The sequence below is a fragment of the Hipposideros armiger genome, unplaced genomic scaffold (genome assembly GCF_001890085.2).
Source record: "Hipposideros armiger isolate ML-2016 unplaced genomic scaffold, ASM189008v1 scaffold_146, whole genome shotgun sequence".
Taxonomy (NCBI): Eukaryota; Metazoa; Chordata; class Mammalia; order Chiroptera; family Hipposideridae; genus Hipposideros; species Hipposideros armiger.
In genome coordinates, this window is record NW_017731496.1 from 2,388,372 (window position 1) to 2,409,666 (window position 21,295).

Below are 21,295 nucleotides of genomic sequence, written 5' to 3' on the forward strand. Positions count from 1 at the left end.
ACACTTGAAAATATTTAGCTGTTATAAAATGATATATAAAAGGTCATCAGTAAGGTTGACTGTTACCAAAAACAACTGTTATGGTCTCCCAGGTAAAACTCTAATATTATTTTATGAAAAATAAGAATTACTTTTCATTGTGTGGTAACTACGTCAATGCTTTATCAACATAAGATTTATGTGACACAGCAGACAAAAAGTAGCAAAAATGGTATCATTTCTAAATATTACAAGAGATAGCCTTATATGAAACACTAATATGTCCTCAATGCACTCCTGACTAGTGATTCCATAACAAATATGGTCTACTGAATATTTCTATAAGACGCACCTTTCTCATACAGATTCTTATTCATGCAATAGACATGCTAAAACATTTACTAGGTATCTACATAGTATATACAAGGTACTAGGCAAGGTTCCACAGTATACATATCTTGCTATTATGAAACCCAAGTCATTTAAAATATTATAATGTAGCTTGGTGCTAAAACAAAGAATTATTTTTATAAAGCACACAAAATAAATGCTTCATAAACAGTAGCTATTAAGATCATCATAGCAAAAACCATTCAATTTCTACTAATTTTCACTTAAAAATCTCTCACAATAGAAATTTTCAAAAAATAAGTCAGTGGTTTTTAAATTGCAGTGTTATACTTCTTGACTCCATAAAACTCAAGGATTACTGGAGTGGGCAGGAAGAATTATTGGATTATTTGTGTTCCAAATCCCTTTTTCAACCAGAGTAGCTCCATTTTTATCTATTCCACATGGGTTTCCACAGAAACATTTTTGTGAAGAAAGGGTTTCTCTGCTTAAGCAACATTTAAAAAGCTTAAAATTTCTAATCTACTCCAATTGCCACTAGATAAGGCAACTGAGGCCTAGATATTTCAAAATTCATGAACTTTACTACATAGATTTATAACTGAGCAACTGAGCGGTTTGCCTGGCTTTGTTCTGGATTGCTGAGGTTTGCAAAGCTGTTGAATTCCAAGTAGATGTGACATTACAGTATAATTTATACAACTTTGTCCAAGTTCATTTTCTCAGTGCCAGGATTACAACTCAGAATTAAGGATTCCTATACTTCAGTGGTTTTTTCTATTATACCCCATGGAATTAGTTTTTAAGATTGCTGGATTCACGCTATCCATTATATCACAGGTATCAGTATGCCTACTCTTTCAATTTAATAAAAAAACAAAACAAACAAAACAAAAACAAAACAAACAAACAAACAAACTTCTCTCAGCCTGGATTCCAATCTATTATTTTAAAGTCAATTTATAGTTATCTTCCATTGTTTTCATTTTCTCTGAACCAAACAGAAATAGGAATAGGAAAACTAATGCCGACAATTTTTTCCTCCATGGAACTTAGTACCCAGTAAGTACTAAATGTAATTTGAGGAATAAATGAAAGATGTGATGAACATTAAGTTTTGTTATGCCTTCAAGCCTCTGTATAAGCGGTTCCTGTTTCACTTGATTGTTTTTCTTGTTTCTTTTTTCCCTCCCAAGAAATAAAAAACACCTATTTTTTCTTTATAATGCCAATGGCTTGACATTTTACTCTAGGAGTAAAATTTCCAAATCTCCTTCTCCTGTTCTAATAGAAAACACAGAAAGTAAGATACTGAGAACCCAGATTGGTTAGGGAATAAGTGATTTGGGAGTAATTGTTCTGGTTTCTTCTTATGAATATTTAAGCACTACTACATCTTATCTGTGCTTTAGTCAATTTGGATAGAAATGTCTCCTTCAAAGAAATATAACAAACCTAACTGGGTGGTTCAGAGTTAACAGCACTTTGGTTACTGCACTGAGCTGTAAGACGGTGGAACTCTTACTGCTTATTTCAGTGTGCTATGTTATTTAGTGCCCCTGGCTGACAGCTACCAGGAGGCTGTTGTTTTCAAATACGTAGTTGGAGTGTAAGTTTCTTCCTCTGCTACCAATTTTATCACCAGTCCTTTCCTGTACAGTGTACCTACCAATAGAAGCTTCTAATTGTTGCTTCTATAGGCCTGGAAACTTGATATCCAAGCTGTTAGAATAAATATAACAAACTCTGAATCCATGTCAGAGGTACCCCTTTTGAACAGAATTCATTAACTTTACTGCATAGATTTAATTGATTATCTGCTACTAGGAACCCCTTATACTAAATGTGTTAGCATTATTGAAACAAAGCTGCTTAATCACTTCTTAATATGATTAAGATTTTGGTTATATAAGAGCCAAATAGATTACATTAAAGACATGATTACCAATAATGATAGTGATGATGATGATAACAGCTAACTTTTATTGAATACTTAGTATGTGCCAGGCATTATTCTTAGTACTTGACAAATACTAAATCAATGTAAATGAATAATCTAAAACTAATAAGGTTTTTAGAAGTATTTGGCCCAATAACAAAAAATACAGGTACAGAAATTTTTGCAACAAATTTAACATTGCATATCTAAATTGTTTACTTTGACCAGCTTGCTGTAATCTCCGTTATGGCACAGAAATCCCCAAAATGTCCTTGAGTGCAGGAAAACTGGGATTGCTGAATCCTGAGAACCAAGTAATTCATTTAATGCTCATTAAGTTCCTACTTAATAACAGCTACTTAAACTGAAAAGAATTTCATAGAAATTTTCAGTTATGTTAAAAAAAAAGAAAAAAAAAAAGGTCAACTTTTGGAGCCTTAAATTGACCTACCTGAAAAAGTGGTTTGTTATTGTAGGTCTTAAGCTCCTGGTCCCCCCGACATGCTTCTTTTTAAAATCGATCCTTGCAGAAGCGAGAAATAAATAAAAAAAAGCTTGTGACTTGTTTGTCCTTGCAAAGCATGTATGTTTACTTTCAGGGCCTAAAGGAGTTTCTTTTCCCCCCTCGCAGCTGCAAGAATCCATTTCAAATCATATCGGGTAACTAGGAGCTTATAGCCTACCATAGTAAACAGTGATAATAGGTCAGTTCTGAGGCTAATGGCGATGTAACACCTGGCTAATGCTTTACAGTAAGTCTGCTAAAATGCAACCATTATTGTTCATTTTTAAATATATATTCGCTCACCTGCTTGGTGTTAACCTGGACTCAAAGCTGTTGGCCTTCATGGTGATGGTATCAGTGAACAGCACATCTTTTGCTGGAGACGCCAAAGCTTCAGAATGAGATAGAGATGGATGCATTCTTTGTTGCTGTAATCTTTTCAGCGTAGCGTAGCCAAAGGCATCTCTAGAACTTGTGTAGCTGAAGTTACACTCTGCTAGACTTTTAATTGTAGCAATAGAGGGTGCTTTAAGGGACTGTGCCCTTCTAGGAAGTGTATGAGAAGAACCTGGAGGCACCAGGGACACTGAGTTTGACTTGGAGAGAGAGAGATGGTTAGACTGTGGCATTAAATAGTGGCTTGTCTTAACAGTCTTAGTACTTACCACAGTGCTCAGACTGCCACAGTCTGTGTCCACGGCCGCAGCATCTACACCTACTGTCTCTCGGGAAGGACTTGAGCTCATTGAACTTATGCCACTTGTTGTAGTGTCTGTATTAAAACTTTGGCTACGTATCTTCATGTGTGAGTTCGTTGAACTTTCTACAATTAATCTCTCTCGGCTCGTGTTTTCTCTGTGATTCTCTGTTCCAAGACTCTTGGTGAATTTTAAGTCATTCTCTCCAATACTTGGAGTACTCCCAGTGTCTTCAGTGTGTCTAGTCCCAACAAATGAAGTTTCTAATTGTAATGTTTTCTGTACTGCAGATATGGGTGTAAAATCATCACTATGATTAAAGTCAACACTGGGCTCTGTAAGTGTTCTGGTCCGCCTGTTGCTTGTCTTATTTTCAGAGGACAGTTTCCCTCCTTTTGGGTCACTGCTACTACGATGTTTTTTATTAGGCAAAGTGAGTGAATTTAAGATACGGTTCTTCACAAGTTTACTAGAAGCAAAGAAAGGGAATGAATTCTTATCCTTTATAGGTCCAGGCCGATCATAAAACGCGGGCTCTGCATCTTCATTGATATCGAGGAAAAAGGTGCTCGTAGAGCTGCTGCCAAACCGGTCATCCTCCATTATGAACATGCCTACGATCAAAGCACTGATTAATAAAAACACATACAAAACGACAAAATCATGGTAACTATGAGTGAAATGTTTCAGGAAATTATTGTATAATAGTAATATGGGGCAAAAATTTTCAAAAATGAAGGGTTAAATTGCTGAGTCACATAAAAACAGCTTCCTTCACAGGGCTGTTGCAGATGTCATGGGTTATGATGAGGTCATACTGGAGTAGGGTGGGCCCTTAATCCCGCACAACTGGCTTCTTTACAAGAGATGGGAAGATTAGGTGAAGACAAACACACGGGGAATATCATGTGATAACAGAGATTGGAGTGGTGCAGCTGCAAGCTAAGAAACCAAGGGTTGCCAGCTATCACCAGAAGCTAGGCAAAGGCAAGAAAGTTTTCTACCCAGAATTTCAGAGAGTTCATGGCCCTGCTGACACCTTGATTTTGGACTTCTATCCTCCAGAACTTGGGAGAATTAACTTCTGTTTTAAGCCACTCAGTTTGTGGTACCTCATTATGGCAGCCCTAGGAAACTATACAATGTCCCCCCTTTCCTCCAAAAGAATTTCAATCTTCTCATTAGATCCATATTACAAAAAATTATACTTAAGTATTTTGAATTTCACCCATAAAAAATATTGTAGGGGATAAAAAAGGAGCTTCCTTGATATACAGTTTGGACTTGAATAAAACGAAAAATTATGTCATTATGAGGTTCTTCTGTTATTTTCAAAGAAAAACTATAAAACTCATGGCACAACTTACATGAAGTTTCATTATTCCAGTGAGTTTCCAAAACCTCCAAATATTCAGAATAAAATTAAAGGAAGAAAAAGAGACTTGACCATGGATGTTCACTTAGTTGGTATAGATTCTTGGTGGTTTATTCTTTAAATTACAATAGGCAGGAGAAATTAATCTTATAATAAATAAATTCCCAATCTTTAACAAAATATGCTTACAAAGAACCAAGTCACAACATTTTAAATTAATGTTTAAACTAATTAAGTTTACTTCTCATTTGCCTTAGGTACTAGAGAAACTCATCTCAATTCAGTGCTTAACTAATCAAAGACTCAACCCACGTGCGTAATGACATATACAGGATTTTATTTCTATTTTTAACTTTTCTGTTGAATACTTATAAACTACTTCAAACAAATTTTGAAAGAAGGAAAAATAAAATACTAACTAAACTTGCATAACGCATGTTACTTCTCACATTATATCAATTCTAAGATGCACATTTTTCACAAATAATAGCTCTAAAATCAGGATGCATCTTGCAATCAGTGATATGTCCTAGTTTAATAGGGAACATTTTTTTTCCTTCTTTTTTAGTGGTACATAAAATATTGGTGCATCTTCTAACTCATGGCATCTTAGATCTGGTAAAATATGGTTTGATAAATATTACACTATCTTCTTAAAATGTTTTATATTTTAAAAACCTAATAGCATTTAGCACAGGGCTTAAAATCACAAACTTTTTTATGTAATTGATTTTTGATATTTTTATCTTTTAACACTTTCATTATTTAACTCTTCCCTCAAAAATGAACATGTGAATATAATCTCTAAATATATTCTGGTTAACAATCTCTGTATCTGAAAAATGAATTAAGAACTATGTAAATGAAGAAGGTAGGTAAACATTTACTTATTAGATTTTATGATAAAAAAGGGGAATGGATTGTTATTTAACTCTGTAAGTAGGATATTGTAAAGGCTCTTTAGAAAGCAAGGGGAGAGAACAATGTATGTTGGTGGCTATATATTCTGTTGAGAAAAGATATGCATTCTCCTCAAAGAGGCTATTATTGCCAAATTATCTTAGAAAGAAGTAAATTAGGAAGGTAGCAAATACATTTAAATTTTGTTGTTACAAATGCAAATGTTAATTTTGGCTAACTTCATATGACCCTGTCGTGATACTCACTTGATGGCGCAGATTCACTTTCACTATTATGTCTAGAGCTGGTTGACTCTGAGTTCAGACTTAAGGTACTTGGGATAGATGAGAGCTCATTACAAAGTTGTTCTACATCATCCGGAACCACTGGCCATAGATGTTTGCGACTGTGCCTTACAGAATCCCAGTTGTGACATTTTAGAATATCACAGCCTTGTTTGGTTTTGGCTATGAGCCCAAGCACATATACACAGGTCCTGTACATAAAAGATGCAGTAATGACAATATATTATTCCAAATTGAGATTTCTTAAAGCAACCACAAAATATTAGTCTGCTACATGCATTTGAATTTTCTTGAAAAGCCATTAAAAATTGAAAATGTATTAAAATGACTTAGGAGTAAATTAGAAGCAATAAATAACATGAAAACATTGTTAATAAAAATACTAATTATAATAAAATAATTTATAAGACCATAATGAATCTTAGGAAAAAAACATATATTAGCTTTTCTGGGATAAATCTGGACTGTTAGGGCTATTGGACACACTACACTTTCACTGCTTACTTGCCAGGTAAACTTCAATATTATCATGACAAAAACAGGCTGATAATATTAAACAAGGATCTCCTTAAGATGTTTAACTTAATGTATTTAAAATCTTCTATCATTAGGGCTTTCATGAATTAATAATTCTTATGGACTACTCTGAATCATAGAATACTTCTTCCTCACACCCATTTGTGAACAACATAGTATACATTAGAAAGATTTCTGAGTTAAATGACATACCCTCTGACGGAAAGAACTTCACACTGCTTTGCAAGTTTTAGTATATCTGGAATCACATTTTCTTCCTGTAGCAAATTGAGACCCCAATTTGATGAGCCAATATTTCCCTGAAAGAAAAGAAATCACTTATATAAAATATAATACAAGAGTAACTCTTTCAAGAGATTTGGAAAGCTAGCCAAAAAACAAAAAATTTAACTCCATCTATGAGAGAGAAATAAATGTGAAAAAAACTTCAAATAAGAAACTTTAGGGATTAATGTTCCATTTGCCTTAGCAAGGAAACTAATAGTTTTCATCTATTTTCCAGCTTAAAAATAATATTTAAATGGACAGGAACAATGTTGGTATTAGAATATTAATCTAAGAACAAGTTCCAAACAATATGGTTTTGATTTATTTAATATTAATGGGAAATTAGACAAATTTAAAAATTAAGATCTTATACAAGTGTTTATTACAAACCAAGGCCCAAAGAGATGCTTTCAGTTTTTTAATTTCTTCCCATTTATCCAAATCTGGTGTACGAACGTTGTGACAGAGTTCTGTAATAATATTCTAGAGAAAGAAAAAAAAATACATATAAGTAACAATTGTTTTTAATGTATTTTCTTATCACACCTTAACACCTATTTAAGGTTTGCACTTAGTAAGTTTTGCATATTTAAAATTCTAAAATAATTGTATGTAAAATTTCTTAAGAGGCAGCATTAGTGCATGGGCTCTGAGTTCATATTCTAAGATTAGCATTTATTAGCTATGTGAGCTTAAGCATGTTACTTAATTTCTCCATGCCCTGATTTCCTAATCACTAAAACAGGAATAATAATAGCATTTGTCTCATAAGGTTTAATAATTTAATGAATTATTGCATATAAAATGCATAACAATGTACTTGGTACCTTGTATTACAAAAATGCTAGTCATAATTATTACTTCTTTTAAATAGAAAATAACGCCAAGATTTTATCATATTACACAGCTAATGACACTGATCAAATCATTTAAATTTTTAATGAATTTTTAAGAAAACAGTATAAAAATATGTGCCCCAATAATCTTCACAGGCATGATATAGAAATATATGAAACTACAGAGTATATTTTTTGTAAAACTTTTGCTTCTGAGATGAACACTGATACAAAAAAGAACTAAATCACTAATTACAATTGTTCAGACACATACACAAATACTTCTGTAACTATTCCTAACATAAGAAAAAGGTATTTGTTGAAAACACCTAGTTACAAGACATATTCAACTTGCTGTGCATACTATACTCAAAGAACAACTGCTTGCTTAAGCCTGTTACATTCCACGAAGTACATGAGAATAGTGAGGAACTAACAAACAGCAACTTATACTGTTTGTTGCTCACCGAAGGTAACTGAATCTGTATCAGGTTCAGTTTAACTTCTCAATAAGAGGAATGAAGAAACTGTTCTTCAGTATGTGTTTTACTAAGATGAACTTCCCAACAAATTATAAAGGACAGAACTCAGACTTTCACTAGGTTACTGATTCTATGTAACAAATTAGTTTCGTAAAAGGTGACAGGTAAGTCAGGAAAATGCACACAAGCTAGTAACATGCCAAAGAATTAACTACATAGACTGCTTAAGTCAATTACAAGATGGACGGCTGTAAAAGTAATTATTCCACTGACCTTAAGGCTTTGGAGACATTTTTGCAAAGATAATACTTTAACGATATTAAGATTTTTTTTCTATGATTTTAGCTATTTAAAATAAGCAAATTATGTTTTTACCTGTACCTCCAACAAATGACAGCCTGTTTTGTGGTGTACCAGTTGTCCATAAAGGTGTACAGGCAGATAGACATGAGGACGCTGTAATCTAGTATAACAAAGATGATTGATATAGCTATTGGCTCATTCTAAATATGCTAATTAAAACAATGACTAGCAATAAAGTACTAGATAAACAGAATTACTAGATATAATCCCACAGCATAAAAATATGGAGATGGAAAGGCATGAGGATTTCTCTAGAAAAATAATAGTTTAGCTGGTCTCAGAGTATTGGTAAGCGTGCTGAGACTAGGAAGATAGACTAGGGTAAGAGCATGGAGGCTATATAGCTGCATGCTTATCAGTAAGGGTATTCACAGAATGCGATGAATGCCACTGGAATTTTTAAGCAATCAATTGTGTCCTTTAAGAAGATTTTTTCTCTGTGGGTGTAAGATATCAAATATCCAAGTACTCAGAAAACTTTAGATATTAATAATTATAAACTGGTTTCAAATTTTATATTTGAGGACCAGCAATAAATTATTCCATTAACTGGCTGCATGGTACCTTTGGTTGCTCCGACGAACATAGTTATCACCATCAATTGGCTTCCGGTAAGTAGTAAGTGCTTCATTAAGTTGTTCCTCAATCAGGTCAACATATTTTGAATTATATTCCTAGAAGATAATATTGTCTTAATTGTATACAGTGGCAGAAATTCACTAAATTTATAACACATTAAGTACCTAGCAAACATTGGAACATAAATAGGAGAAAAATGAACATTTGTTTAGGAAATGCAAGAAACTTTTGAAAAGGTTAGAACAAGGTATTATGAATGCAATTGTTCTATCATACCCAAAATATTTCTGCTTATACTTTTTCTCTCATTTTCAATTAATATTGTGGGGTCGATAATAAGAAAGTTAGTAATTTTGTTTTTCATCTTATTTGAATCCCTGTTAAAAAAACCCCAAAAAACAAAAAAAAAACTAGCTTCTTAATATTAAACTCTGAAGGTATTCACTAGAAATTTTAAGATGATTAACCGGGCCGCCCAAATGGCGCGTTGGTTAAGAGCTGGCTTGGGACCCCAGAGGGCCCCGGTTCAGATCCCACATATGAGGGCCAGTGACACTGCCCTCTACAGCTAAGATGCTGAACAACAGCTCAACCTGGAGCTGGGCTGTCGTGAGTTGCCGGCGACCACGTTGCCATGGGCTACCGTGTGTAGCCGGCAGTCAGTGTGAGCAACCATCCAGAGGCTGGCGACTGATCTGCCTCACCCGGGAAGAGTGCAATGATGGTGCCAACTTGGGCCAGTGAAGCAACGTCTTCCACAACTAGACTGAAGAACAAAAGGACAGCAACTTGTCTGTTCCCCTTCCCCAATTCCCCAGCGCTGCTCCCGCCCCCCAATTCCCCAATAAAAATCTTTAAAAAGAAAAAGATTAACTGAGTTCTATCATTTTAGCACCTTTTGGTAAGAAATAATATCTTTCCTCACTGATTTAAATCAGGTCAAAAGTAAAAAAATGTTTACCACTAAAATTTGGGAAACTTTTAAATTAAACTGAGTCAATCACACTGCCATCTTTATTGCAAAAGATCTTCACTTCAAAGTGTGTAAAAGAATTGGTAGAACCTCTTTGGAAAGCAATTTGGCTGTATTTATCAAAAATTTAATTTCACTTACGTTTCGAACTCAATTACACTTACAGAAATTTATCCAACAGACATACTTGCAAAAGTAAAGATATAAATGCAAGAATATCCAGTAAAACTAAAAAGTTTTACAACGTTACAAAACTAAAAAGTTGGAAACAATCTAAATACCCCATCAATACAGGAATGGTAATAAAAATTAAGGTACACTCATATAGTAATGTACTATGAAGGCATTAAATAGAATGAGAAGTTCTAAAATTCAATATAATGTACACAAAATCAATAGTTCACTACAAAATAACTGAGGTTTTAAAAAAGAATAAAAATACAAATAATTATATAGAATTTAAGCCTTGACTTCATGTAATGTTTAAATATTTAACCGCTTTAGTTTCCAAATATTAATGATATAAAATCCTCCAAATTCAGAAATCTATTTCCCAAGATAAAAGCACACAAATTGAACCGGTTGGTGTTGGTGTACCAGTTGTTAGAAAGTTACCTTGTGCCACTTTTCCAATTGTTTTGCTACATAACCCCTTTCATTCAGATAGGAAAACCCTTTTGGAATGGATAGAAACCTATAAATTAAAACAAGCAATAGTTTAACGTTGAGTCTGACAAAAAATGTTTAAGGACTAAAATTAAAATGTCTCAAACAAAAAATACGTTTAAGGAGCTAAAAACTTTAGGAATAGCTCTTTTCTAAAACTAAAAGGTCAACTATTATTTATTGTAGCTTCAATTACATTTTCACAATCTGCAAAAACACATGAATCCAATCACAGTAAAGGAAAATGTCATGAAAAGCATGAGATACAGAAATGTAAAAGAAACATTAAGAAAACAATGAAAAGACAGTTTCATATTAAAGAATATCCAAGGTTCTAACATAAAATAGGTTTCTTTCAGAAGTTGGAGTGCTTCCTTTTCAGATTTGAATCCAGCTTTAATATACACTGCCAGAGAGAACACGACAGAAAACATAACTAAGAAAAATTTACTTAAAATTTACCTCAGGAGGAGGAGCAAACCTTTGTCCCCAAGGTGGGATAAAGCTGGCTTCATCTGAATAAGAGCATGAAGATTGGCCTAAAATAAGTAATTATTAAGCAAATTAACAATTGCAGAAAGATAGTAAATTCTTTACTTCCAAAACACCTATATTACATACAGTATAATTTCACATAATTTTTTATTAAAACTGAATATTTTAATAAAAATTGATGTCCATTTTATTATAAAATAATGAGCCTTTACCTTGTCTTCACATGCTTCGTCAAGGATATCAAGAGCTTCAGAAGAAATTGTTTTATTTTTATCATGTAGCTGGGTCACTAATAATTCAATTCCCCAATTATTGAAAAATTCAACATTAGCTCTTAATAATACTCTTAAATGTTTTGTTGCATACAGCCTACAGGCCTGTAAAGATAAATGAAAACATTAAAAACAACAACAGCACAAACTTCACCATGGAGAACCTATTTGACTTTGTTTTGGGACAGTTTTACTACTTGAAAAAGGAAGAAAATTAGAATTGCTAGTTTAACCCTTGATGAGAATATTTTTTTAGTGCTAGTAAAATAAAAACGTCTGTTTCTATCTAGATGCTCCTTCTCTTTTATATAAAAATATGGGTGCTGTATGTAATTCTTAGGAGAAACTAAAATTTTTAAGTAAACTCAAATTCCATCACATATTCTTATAATTTATAATTAATTTTACTTGGCTAAAATTTATAAAATGTTGAATTAACTGGTTATAAAAAAAAAAGTTTTGGGCCGGCTGAGTGGCTCAGTTGGTTAAGAGTTGGCTTAAGAGCGTGAGCTCTGAGCAACAGGGCCGCTGGTTCGATTCCCACATGGGTCAGTGAAGCTGCGCACGAGATGAGCTGTCGCTGAGCTGCCAACAGGTGGCAGGATGGCTCAGCTGGTGTAACAACAGGACTGCCTGTTCGATGGTGGGCTACGCCCACCCACAACTAAGGCTGAACTCGGCACCTTGAGCTGAGCTGCTGCCCAGATGGCTCAGTGGATAGGGTATGAGCTCTTAACAACAAGGCTGCCAGATTCGACTCCCTCATGGGATGGTGGCTACGCCCACCCGCAACTAAGACTGAACACAGCACCTTGAGCTTAGAGGCCACGAGCTGCAGACGGTCAGCCAGATGGCGACTGGCGCCCTCCACAACAAAGACTGAAGAACAACTACTTGGCTGGTCCCCTTCCCCACTTCCCCAACACTGTTCCCCTTCCCCAATTCCCCAATAAAATCTTTAAATTAAAAAAAATAGTTTTATTGCTTATGTTATACTCACATCAGTGGCTGCAGTTAGGATTTTGGAAAGAATGACTCTAGCCAATCCATCTCTGCTGTAGTCCAAGCTAGAAACAGTCAGTTTTAGCAAGTGATCTTGGTTTTTCAAGGAGCAAAGGTTAAGAAGACTGGGGAGAAAAAAAAAAAAAAGAAAAAGAAAAAGAAAATGATGAAGGTTGCTAGAAATTACTGTATTGATTCATTTATGCACCAAAGATTTAAAAATTCCTAATATAAACAGACATTTCTAAAAGAAAGAGTTTAATGACGAAACAGAATCTAGGTATGCTCACCATTGAAATACACTGCATTTTTCCAGCATTTTGACTCCATGAGGGTGGCAAGAAAGTGTTCCAATAAATAAAAAGTAGTGTTGACTAAGGGTACTCAGTAAACCATTATTTTGAAGACTTCTTTCAGGTTTCATCCCAGATGAGGCATTGAGCCACTGAACAATATCCTTCACTAGGTCTTCTAAGTATCCTTGTCCATCCTAAATGCAAATACATTGTGATATTGTTGGAAAAGCACATAGTGTCTATAATTACAAAACTCAACTTTAATCAAGTCCAAAAAGTTCAATGATAATGATGACGTTACTAATAACAGATTATCAACCACTGAGTTCCTATTATTTTTAATCCCATTCAACACAGTGCTGCATGGAGATGATGGTATTATTTTCCATTTTACAAGGAGAAAACCAGGTCTTCTAGAAGTCAAACTACTTGCCCAAAGTCACAAAACTAGCTAGTGTCTAGGTCAGGATTCAAATCTAGGTCTGTAGTGATTCCCTATATTGATGAATACAGTTTTTACATAGAAATAAAACTAAGGGAGCAAATTCAATGAAAAACATTTGATCTACAAAATATTCAAAGTGTTTTTATTACCTCTTCAGACTCAAGGAGAAATTCTGTAAATTGACAACCCACAACTGTGAGCTGCTTGGACTTGGAAAAATCCAGATCCAGGTTGGCATATAATTTACTGCTGGGCTTGTAAAAATAAAGTAGTCTTCGTACAAACCTAAGATCAAAATACAATTAGCAGCAAAGTAAGACACCAAACAATTACTTTAGAATCTTAACCATAGTTTATAATAAAAGTTTTGAATGTTTTCGATCTAAACCATTGAATGGCAAGAAATTCAATAAACACATTTAGTACATTATACACACACACATATGCACACACATCTCCCCCTTCCCCCAAATAAACAAAACAAAAAACCAACCAAAAAACCCCCTTCATTGTAAAGAATATATTTGTAGAATAAAAATTTTATGTGAGATGCCCAAAAGAAAATGTAGAGAAGTATGCGGCAGGAAAATGCAGATGTAACATAACTAGAAGATAAGGTTAGATAAATATGAGAAAGGCACCTGGACATAAACTGCCTTCTTTTGAACATTGTCCCATGGCTCTACAAAATAATATTATACTAGAATCTAATTGTAAGCATGTTATCACACTATGATTTTGTCAAATTTTCACTATTAGGCAAAAAGCCAAGTATAAAAGATGCAGGTAAAATTTAGGCAACTGAATTTATAAAGCAATAAGACATAATTTATGATATTTAAATGTTATCATTTTCATCATTATGTTCTAAGCTTTCATTTAATTTAGTTCAACTTAATTTGATTCACTATATTCAAATCCAATAAACGTGCCAGATCCAGTTGAAGAAACAAAGATGAATGAGACATCATCTCTGTTCTCAAGCTGTATGAAAAGTTAGTGCTATGCTTCTTTATTCCAATGTAATTTATATGTTCTATATATTTCTCAAAACTTTAGATATTAAATTAAATATCATGAATAGATAAATACAATCAAATAGTAATGTTAATGACATTAACTTCTCAAAAACATGAAGGCCCTCTCGCCCAATGAGATCAGTACTGGTGGCTGGTTAGCCTAAACTCAGAAGCAGTGAAAATACTAGAGAAAAGCATAGTATCTTGAAGCGTTGTATTTGCTATGAACAACATTATGTTTTCTGGAAGGTGTGTAGAGCATTAACTAGGTTAAGAGAGAGTGTGAAGAGGAGGAAGAATGGCTAACCCTCCAACGTCAGATGCAAATGAAATTAGAAGTGGCATGTTAAAAATAGCCACCATTTTGGGAGAAAAGCACTATGTCCTTATTATGTCATCTTCATACATTAGGGCTAAGATTACTACATGTTTAATATTACCCAATTTGAGAAACTTTTACCTCAAGTACTTCATTTGTTCCAAAACTAAAACCAGAATGTAAATAACTAGAAAAAGAATTAAGTGATGCTTTTGGTTATAAAATAAGACTACATATAAAAATGTATATATAGTCACCGACTTAACAACTTTTCAACTTTATGATGGTGTGAACAAGATACGCATTCAGAAGAAACTGTACTTCAAATTTTGAACTTTTCCCAGGCTGGTGATATGCAGTACAATACTTTCTTGTGATGCTGGGCGTGGCCGTGAGCTACAGCTCCCAGTCAAGTACACAATCACCATGGTAAACAATCAAACTTTACAGGGTACTGTATTGCCAGCATTTTTTGGATATTGTGTTCTGAGCATGTTTAAGATAGGCTGAGCTATTATGTTCATCAGGTTAGGTGTATTAAATCCATTTTTGACTTTTCAACTTAATGATGGGTTTACAGAGACGTAACCCCATCATAAGTTGAGGAGCATCTGTATGTAGGTACCAAATGCTAACTATTAAAATATATGTATGTATCTTTAAAGCACCTATTATTAATTTTAGCAGGTATTAGGTATAATCAAATCTAAATTCTTTACATTTAAATGCAAAACAGTTCTTACATACCTGTGCAACTGTTCATCTTTATAGTTTCTTAGATTTACATTTGGCCACTAGAAAAACATAATATGTTATATTATAAATGTATCTATCAATTACCAAACATATAATTATGATGAAGTACAATGAATAACAAAATAAAGACAATCAAGCCATCACCAAAAAGTATCTTGTCATACCTTAAGAATGGTACCTATAAGATTCCAGTTCCATTCAAGATTCTCTTTATGTTGAAGGACTTGGCTATCTCTAAGGTTCATTAAAAGAGCTTCCTCTGTATCCTAAAATCATCAGAAAGTAACAAGGAAAATTAAGGCAAATTGTCTCACATTAGAAAACTAAGTTTAAATTTTAAAAACAAAAAGAAAGATTATTCATTTAAGGATGGGTCATCAAAGTTTTTTTAACTTTAAAAGTTACAAAAACACAGCTCTAAACTGCATAGTCATTATAAAATTTGGAACCCATCTGAAAATCCATGTGCATGAATAGAACTGCAAATCCAAGCAAGTATATACATACTTAGGAAATTAAGTTAAAAATCCTGATTTCATGTCAGTACCTTAAGAACAAATATGTCTTTCTGAACTCGAAGATATTGATCCCGTTTCTGGTGTGTTGCAATTGCTTTCTGAATAATGTGATCTAAATGAAGGCTGTAAGGCTTAGGTCCTCGTTTCTTCATTTCATGGAAGCGTTTTAAACAGTTCAAGGCTGCACTGGCTCGCCTAAGAGAAAAAAATTCAATTAATACTGTAGCAAGGCTAGTACTATAATTTTAAAGAGATCACTTTGGTAAATTACTCTTTTAAAACATATAAATTCAAGGCTAGAGATTATTACTAAAAAGTAACTTATTAATCAAATTAGGAATCACAAATTTTAAAAAAATCAATAACACTGCTAATGTGTGTGAAGAAACACTGATTATTTAGACTCAAATAAACATGTACATACTCCTTTCTTCTGTGGTGGTGGGCACTTCTTGAATACTGGTGTTAAGAACTCCTTCCACAAGGTCAGAAACTTACTTTTCTATATTTTTTTATAAGAGTTTTAAAGCCTTGCTTTTCACATTTAAATCCTTAATCCATCTAAAACTGATTATTATTTATGACATGAGGTTGGAATACAATTTCATCCCCCCCCAATACGGATAATCAATGATTCTGGTATCAACTGAACAGTCTCTATATTTGCCACAGATCTGCAACTGTAAATGGTATCCTTTTAATACTTATTTTTAAGTCCTTGTCTGTGGTGCATAAAAGCACAGTTTTCAAGAATTTGGTAGCAATCAAGTCTCAACTTCAGAACTTCTGGTAAACAAAAATCAGATTTAAAATTTTAAAACCATGAGATGGAAAGTATTTATTTTATCAGTGAAGAGCTTACTGGGCTAAAACAAAACAAAACAAAACAAAAAACCCCATAAAAACAGAAACAAAACAAAAAAATATTCTAAGAAGACTATTGGTACCGGAACTTTGAAGGTAAATTTGCATTCTTGATGGACCCTGAAATTCATGGCCATAATCAGACCCTGGGGTTTAGTTCTACCAGGCTTTAGGAAAGACATGTTTTCATCATGAAAGTAAAATTAAAGCTGAAAGCTACCATGACTAATGTAAGCCTAGAGACAGAACTGAGATAGTCCCTAATGCCCTCAGTTTATAATACAACTTCAGTTTGTTAAATAATAGTATTTTCATTGACAGAATTAAAATTAATAGAATATTATTTATCTATAGTGAGGCTCACATGTGTACTCCTGAATTAATAAAGCTAACTAAACTTTTGAAAAATGTGTTATAACTGCTAACAAAAACTCATTAGTTCTGAAGAGCTAATTAACTACAATTTCACTAACAACAACAAAAAACAAGGTCCAAATATATAGATTTTTTTCTGATCATAATTAAAAAAAAAAAAAAAAGACACCCCTGGCCTAGACATAATCTTTACCAAATAAAAATAGATTCCTACTAGCACTTCTCAATCAAGCTCCTCCATCTTTACCTTTTAAATTATATTTATTATTAGCAGTGGAATTCCAGCAGAGCTACAGCTATACTGCCACACTTTTGTTTATAAAGTCTATGTTTGCAATGTCTCCTTCAGTACTAGTTCATTTCAATGCCTATAGTATGGGTTACTGAATTCCAACATTAATTTTAACCACACATATAAAATATATTGTTAGTTTTTGTGCTACATTAATTTGAAATACTTCAGACATTTAAAAAGAGCCTGAATTGCTGCTCAAAACATTAAATAGTCCAAAAGACTGTCAGCCAACATTTTTAGTGATCTGGTAGAAAGTCTATATCCTTGTCCAGAAACATGTTATAAAATGTTGATTTTACTAAGCTATAACCTATCCATACCGCTTTCTAAAAAGAAGAGAAGGTTATCTAAGTGGGTATTAAAGATACCAGGCACAAGCTTTGCAGGGGCTGTGATACTTACAGTCTCTTTTCCTTAGGGATATCGAAGGACGCGGCCATATTCATTAGAGTTGGCAGGCAGTGCAAATGATGGCTATGTGAATGAGGAAGAATTGTGTTTGCCTAAAATTAAACATAATATTTTGTAAGAGTTGAGAAATAGAAATACTTCATGTTCTAGACTTTCCACAGAGATAATACTAAGGACTCAGGTTTTACTCATGAAATTAACTTAATGATTTACTTTCCAATACATACTTATTTATAATTTTTCTCATCTCCTTTCAACAGGTATAAGATGGAACAAATACAAAGATGTAGACTCATATAATATTAATACAATCATAAATTTAATAGGTCTTTTATTATAACATTAAATTATAAATTTTTAAGCAGTATCCAATTAAACTCAATTCTTAATTGATATCAAAAATAGATCCAGAGCTACCATATTACATTAAAAATAACATTTAAAATGCTAGAATCAATATTATAACTTATGAGTTGACTACTTAGGTTTTAAAAACCACCTTCTCAAAACAGGTTTGTTTCATATTCCAACAATATTTAAAATAAGAAACTTATTAACTCCTGCTTTCCAAACAAAATTCCACCACAAAATCTGCTTTCTACCAATGAAGATAGTTAATTAAACGTGGAAGCCAGAAGACATATGAATAATAAGTGATTAATGTCGATATACTACTCAAAATGACCAGTTTTTATATTTCAGAAGAATCACAGAATTCTGGTATACAGAGGAAAGGAACAGATGAAATTTATAAAAGTTCCTTTATATAAATGCAAATAATTCTGGATAGTGACATGCTTACAGGCAATGATATCTTAAGAATTAAAAATAAACCTGAGAACCTGAGATATTAATTCTTTCCGAAGGAGAACAGAGCAAATGGCTAAATAATTCATTATTAAATAATAATTAATAATTCAAAACAATTATCATGTAATTCTGTTTAATTCTCTTTACCTCACTCACACAGCCCAGCTGCTGTGTGAAGGGAAAAAGAAACAAAACAAAACAAAACAAAAAAGAAAAACAACTGGGGGTTGGTGACGGGGAGTGCTGAAACAACAACAAAAACAAAAAATACTCTGCCAATATTTTGTGGCAGATTTGCCATTTGGTTACTTCTTCGTTAATGAGCTCAAAGTGTTGTTGTTGTTGTTGTTAATATTTTATTAACTATGATGTGATCTACTAATACGAATTTCTAGCTGATAAACAGAGTTCCCTCATTGCTTGGTTTGCTAGGAGTAAAGAACTGTCAGATCACTTTCTTAGCTCCTTTTTTCCAGAAGTTACTGATGTCATAAAATCATGGGAAAAAAAAAGATTCTTACCCTCCAAACCTCACTTTCCTGATAAAACTGTCTTCAAACAAGGCAGTTATATTGAGAATCTTTGCACAAAGCTTTAAAATTCAGGCACTGTCATATATCAATATCAATCCTTGCTGACTGAAGTAATCTAGTTTCATAATACCTTGCTTTGTAAGTAGAAAGCCTTCCTGAGATTAAGATTTATAGGACTCAAATTGACAAAATCAAAAGTATAAAAATCAATATTCAGTACTTTGTATGTTTTATATATGTTCCATTTATAATCAGCATATATACCAGGGGTGCCAAAAAAACTGTATACAAGTGGACACTTTGGTCAACGTTGCTCAAGCAGTAGTTCGCCATAATCAGAAATGTCTGGATGCTGATGGTAACCACTTTGAGCACCTCTTGTAATTGCAGAAGTCAAACGTGACTTGTATTCATCTTTTGTTATCAGTATATATTGAGTATTACAATTTAATAGTTTTTTTCCTTTCTTAAAATGTGTATACATTTTTTGGCACCTTCTCTCTATTTATTTTTTCTATATATATACTTTCAAGATACAAGGCATCAAAAGCTCTTTGTAATGCCAAGATAAACATACAAAAGATATGTGGGGTTTTTTTAGATAATACAGAGAAACATTATTAAAATAACCTGCTTTATAAATTAAAACATTAATGGTATGACACATGGTGAGAAGTTGGTAAACTTACCATATGTAAAAGCTCTCCTAAAAGGATGGTAGCTCTAACTGAGATATGGTCATCACTGTTTGTTATCACTTCAACCAAACCCTTTGAAAAAAAAATATGTATCAGTTGCAAAATAGTATACACGAAAATATTTATGCATCCTATATGTTGGTTGCTCTGAAAGAATTTTGTTAAGAGAAAATAGAACAGAATAAAATAGGGTTTATGAACCTTACCTCTAAAAGTCCATTACGAATAAATGCAGACAGTATCAGTGCCAAATAATTATCCATGAGGTCTGGCCTGGAATAAACAAAGCACAGAAAGTTTAAATAATGTTCCATATATTACATAATTTAACATAAAAACAGTAATTGTAATAAACTTGAACCATTTCTATATCTACCTGGATCTGGCACGATGAGGAAGAATGGTTTTTGCCTCAGCTGCTACAAAGCCATCTGAAAGCCTCCAACTATCTTGGAATCTACCTGGATCTAAAATAGTTACAATTTGATAGTTAGAAGAAAATTAGATCTTACTAAAACACTTCAGGTAAGTATAAACCCAGCAACCACCAGGCTACAAATATTTTTCTTAATGTTTAAAAAAAATGGACTCAAAAAGGCATTGAGACAAAGATGATTTCTGTAAACATTCACAGACTTAACTTTCATTATTTTGGGACTTAGAGGTCATTTGGTTAAAATAAGATAAGAATTAGATCATTTAATTTGAGAATTGCACAGGTTTCTTATTATCTCTTCTTCCTTTCTTGGTCCATCTTTCTATTAATTTCACTGCTCATTTGTAAGATCAAGGGTGTCAGAGAAGAGATTAGAAATTTCTTATTTTTATAAATTTATTGGAGGTTTTATTTTTATATTAATTTCATGCCACGGTGATGTAGTAAGAAAAGAAAAGGATATTCAATGTTTAGATCAGTATTTTTCTTTGGAAGGATTCTGGCTCCATTAGGAATAACATCATAAAAATTACAATGTTTGAATAGATACAAATGCACTTCAGCACTTACCTACACTGAGCAGTGCTTCTATGAACTCTTCAGTCACAACAGGTAGAGGAAGGCGAAATATATCATAAAGCACTTCAAGCAGACCTCGCTGCAAGTGCAAATAAACACAGTTCATTTACTTTTATGGAAAAATCTTTGCTTGAAGATGTTTTAAGTGTTCTAGTCACACACAAAGAAATTGGTAAAAACAGAACTGCTGTATTTTAGAAAACTACCATTATCAGGCCTATATTAGATAAGGGATGACTACTGAATGCTTGCAACATACACGATCTAATCTTTTCAATAAATCTTTTATTAATTCCACTGTAAACATGAAGAAATAGATTTAAAAGCTAAAAGTAATTTGCCCAAGGTCATGGAACTATAAATAATATATACAACCAGGAATCAAACCTTGGTCAGCCAGACTCCAAATGTTCTTGC

At 33.1% G+C, this 21,295-nt stretch overlaps 1 protein-coding gene across 5 annotated transcripts in view; it reads right to left on the minus strand.

Annotated features, from left to right (window-relative positions):
• RICTOR (RPTOR independent companion of MTOR complex 2) overlaps positions 1-21,295 on the minus strand; it is a 107,286-nt gene that overhangs the window by 14,783 nt on the left and 71,208 nt on the right. For 3 of the 5 annotated variants that reach the window (XM_019650741.1, XM_019650745.1, XM_019650744.1), the window contains 21 exons: positions 20,870-20,957; positions 20,240-20,330; positions 20,070-20,136; positions 19,855-19,935; positions 17,814-17,914; positions 15,907-16,072; positions 15,524-15,625; positions 15,351-15,397; positions 13,415-13,550; positions 12,815-13,014; positions 12,523-12,649; positions 11,463-11,627; positions 11,218-11,294; positions 10,705-10,783; positions 9,102-9,211; positions 8,550-8,637; positions 7,247-7,339; positions 6,782-6,888; positions 6,014-6,243; positions 3,078-4,086; positions 2,721-2,792 (listed from right to left, as the gene is read on the minus strand). In XM_019650741.1, coding sequence (XP_019506286.1) covers positions 2,721-2,792; positions 3,078-4,086; positions 6,014-6,243; positions 6,782-6,888; positions 7,247-7,339; positions 8,550-8,637; positions 9,102-9,211; positions 10,705-10,783; positions 11,218-11,294; positions 11,463-11,627; positions 12,523-12,649; positions 12,815-13,014; positions 13,415-13,550; positions 15,351-15,397; positions 15,524-15,625; positions 15,907-16,072; positions 17,814-17,914; positions 19,855-19,935; positions 20,070-20,136; positions 20,240-20,330; positions 20,870-20,957 — 3,236 coding nt within the window. The remainder of the gene's footprint in view (positions 1-2,720; positions 2,793-3,077; positions 4,087-6,013; positions 6,244-6,781; positions 6,889-7,246; positions 7,340-8,549; positions 8,638-9,101; positions 9,212-10,704; positions 10,784-11,217; positions 11,295-11,462; positions 11,628-12,522; positions 12,650-12,814; positions 13,015-13,414; positions 13,551-15,350; positions 15,398-15,523; positions 15,626-15,906; positions 16,073-17,813; positions 17,915-19,854; positions 19,936-20,069; positions 20,137-20,239; positions 20,331-20,869; positions 20,958-21,295) is intronic. The other 2 variants (XM_019650742.1, XM_019650743.1) reach the window with 2 other exon arrangements.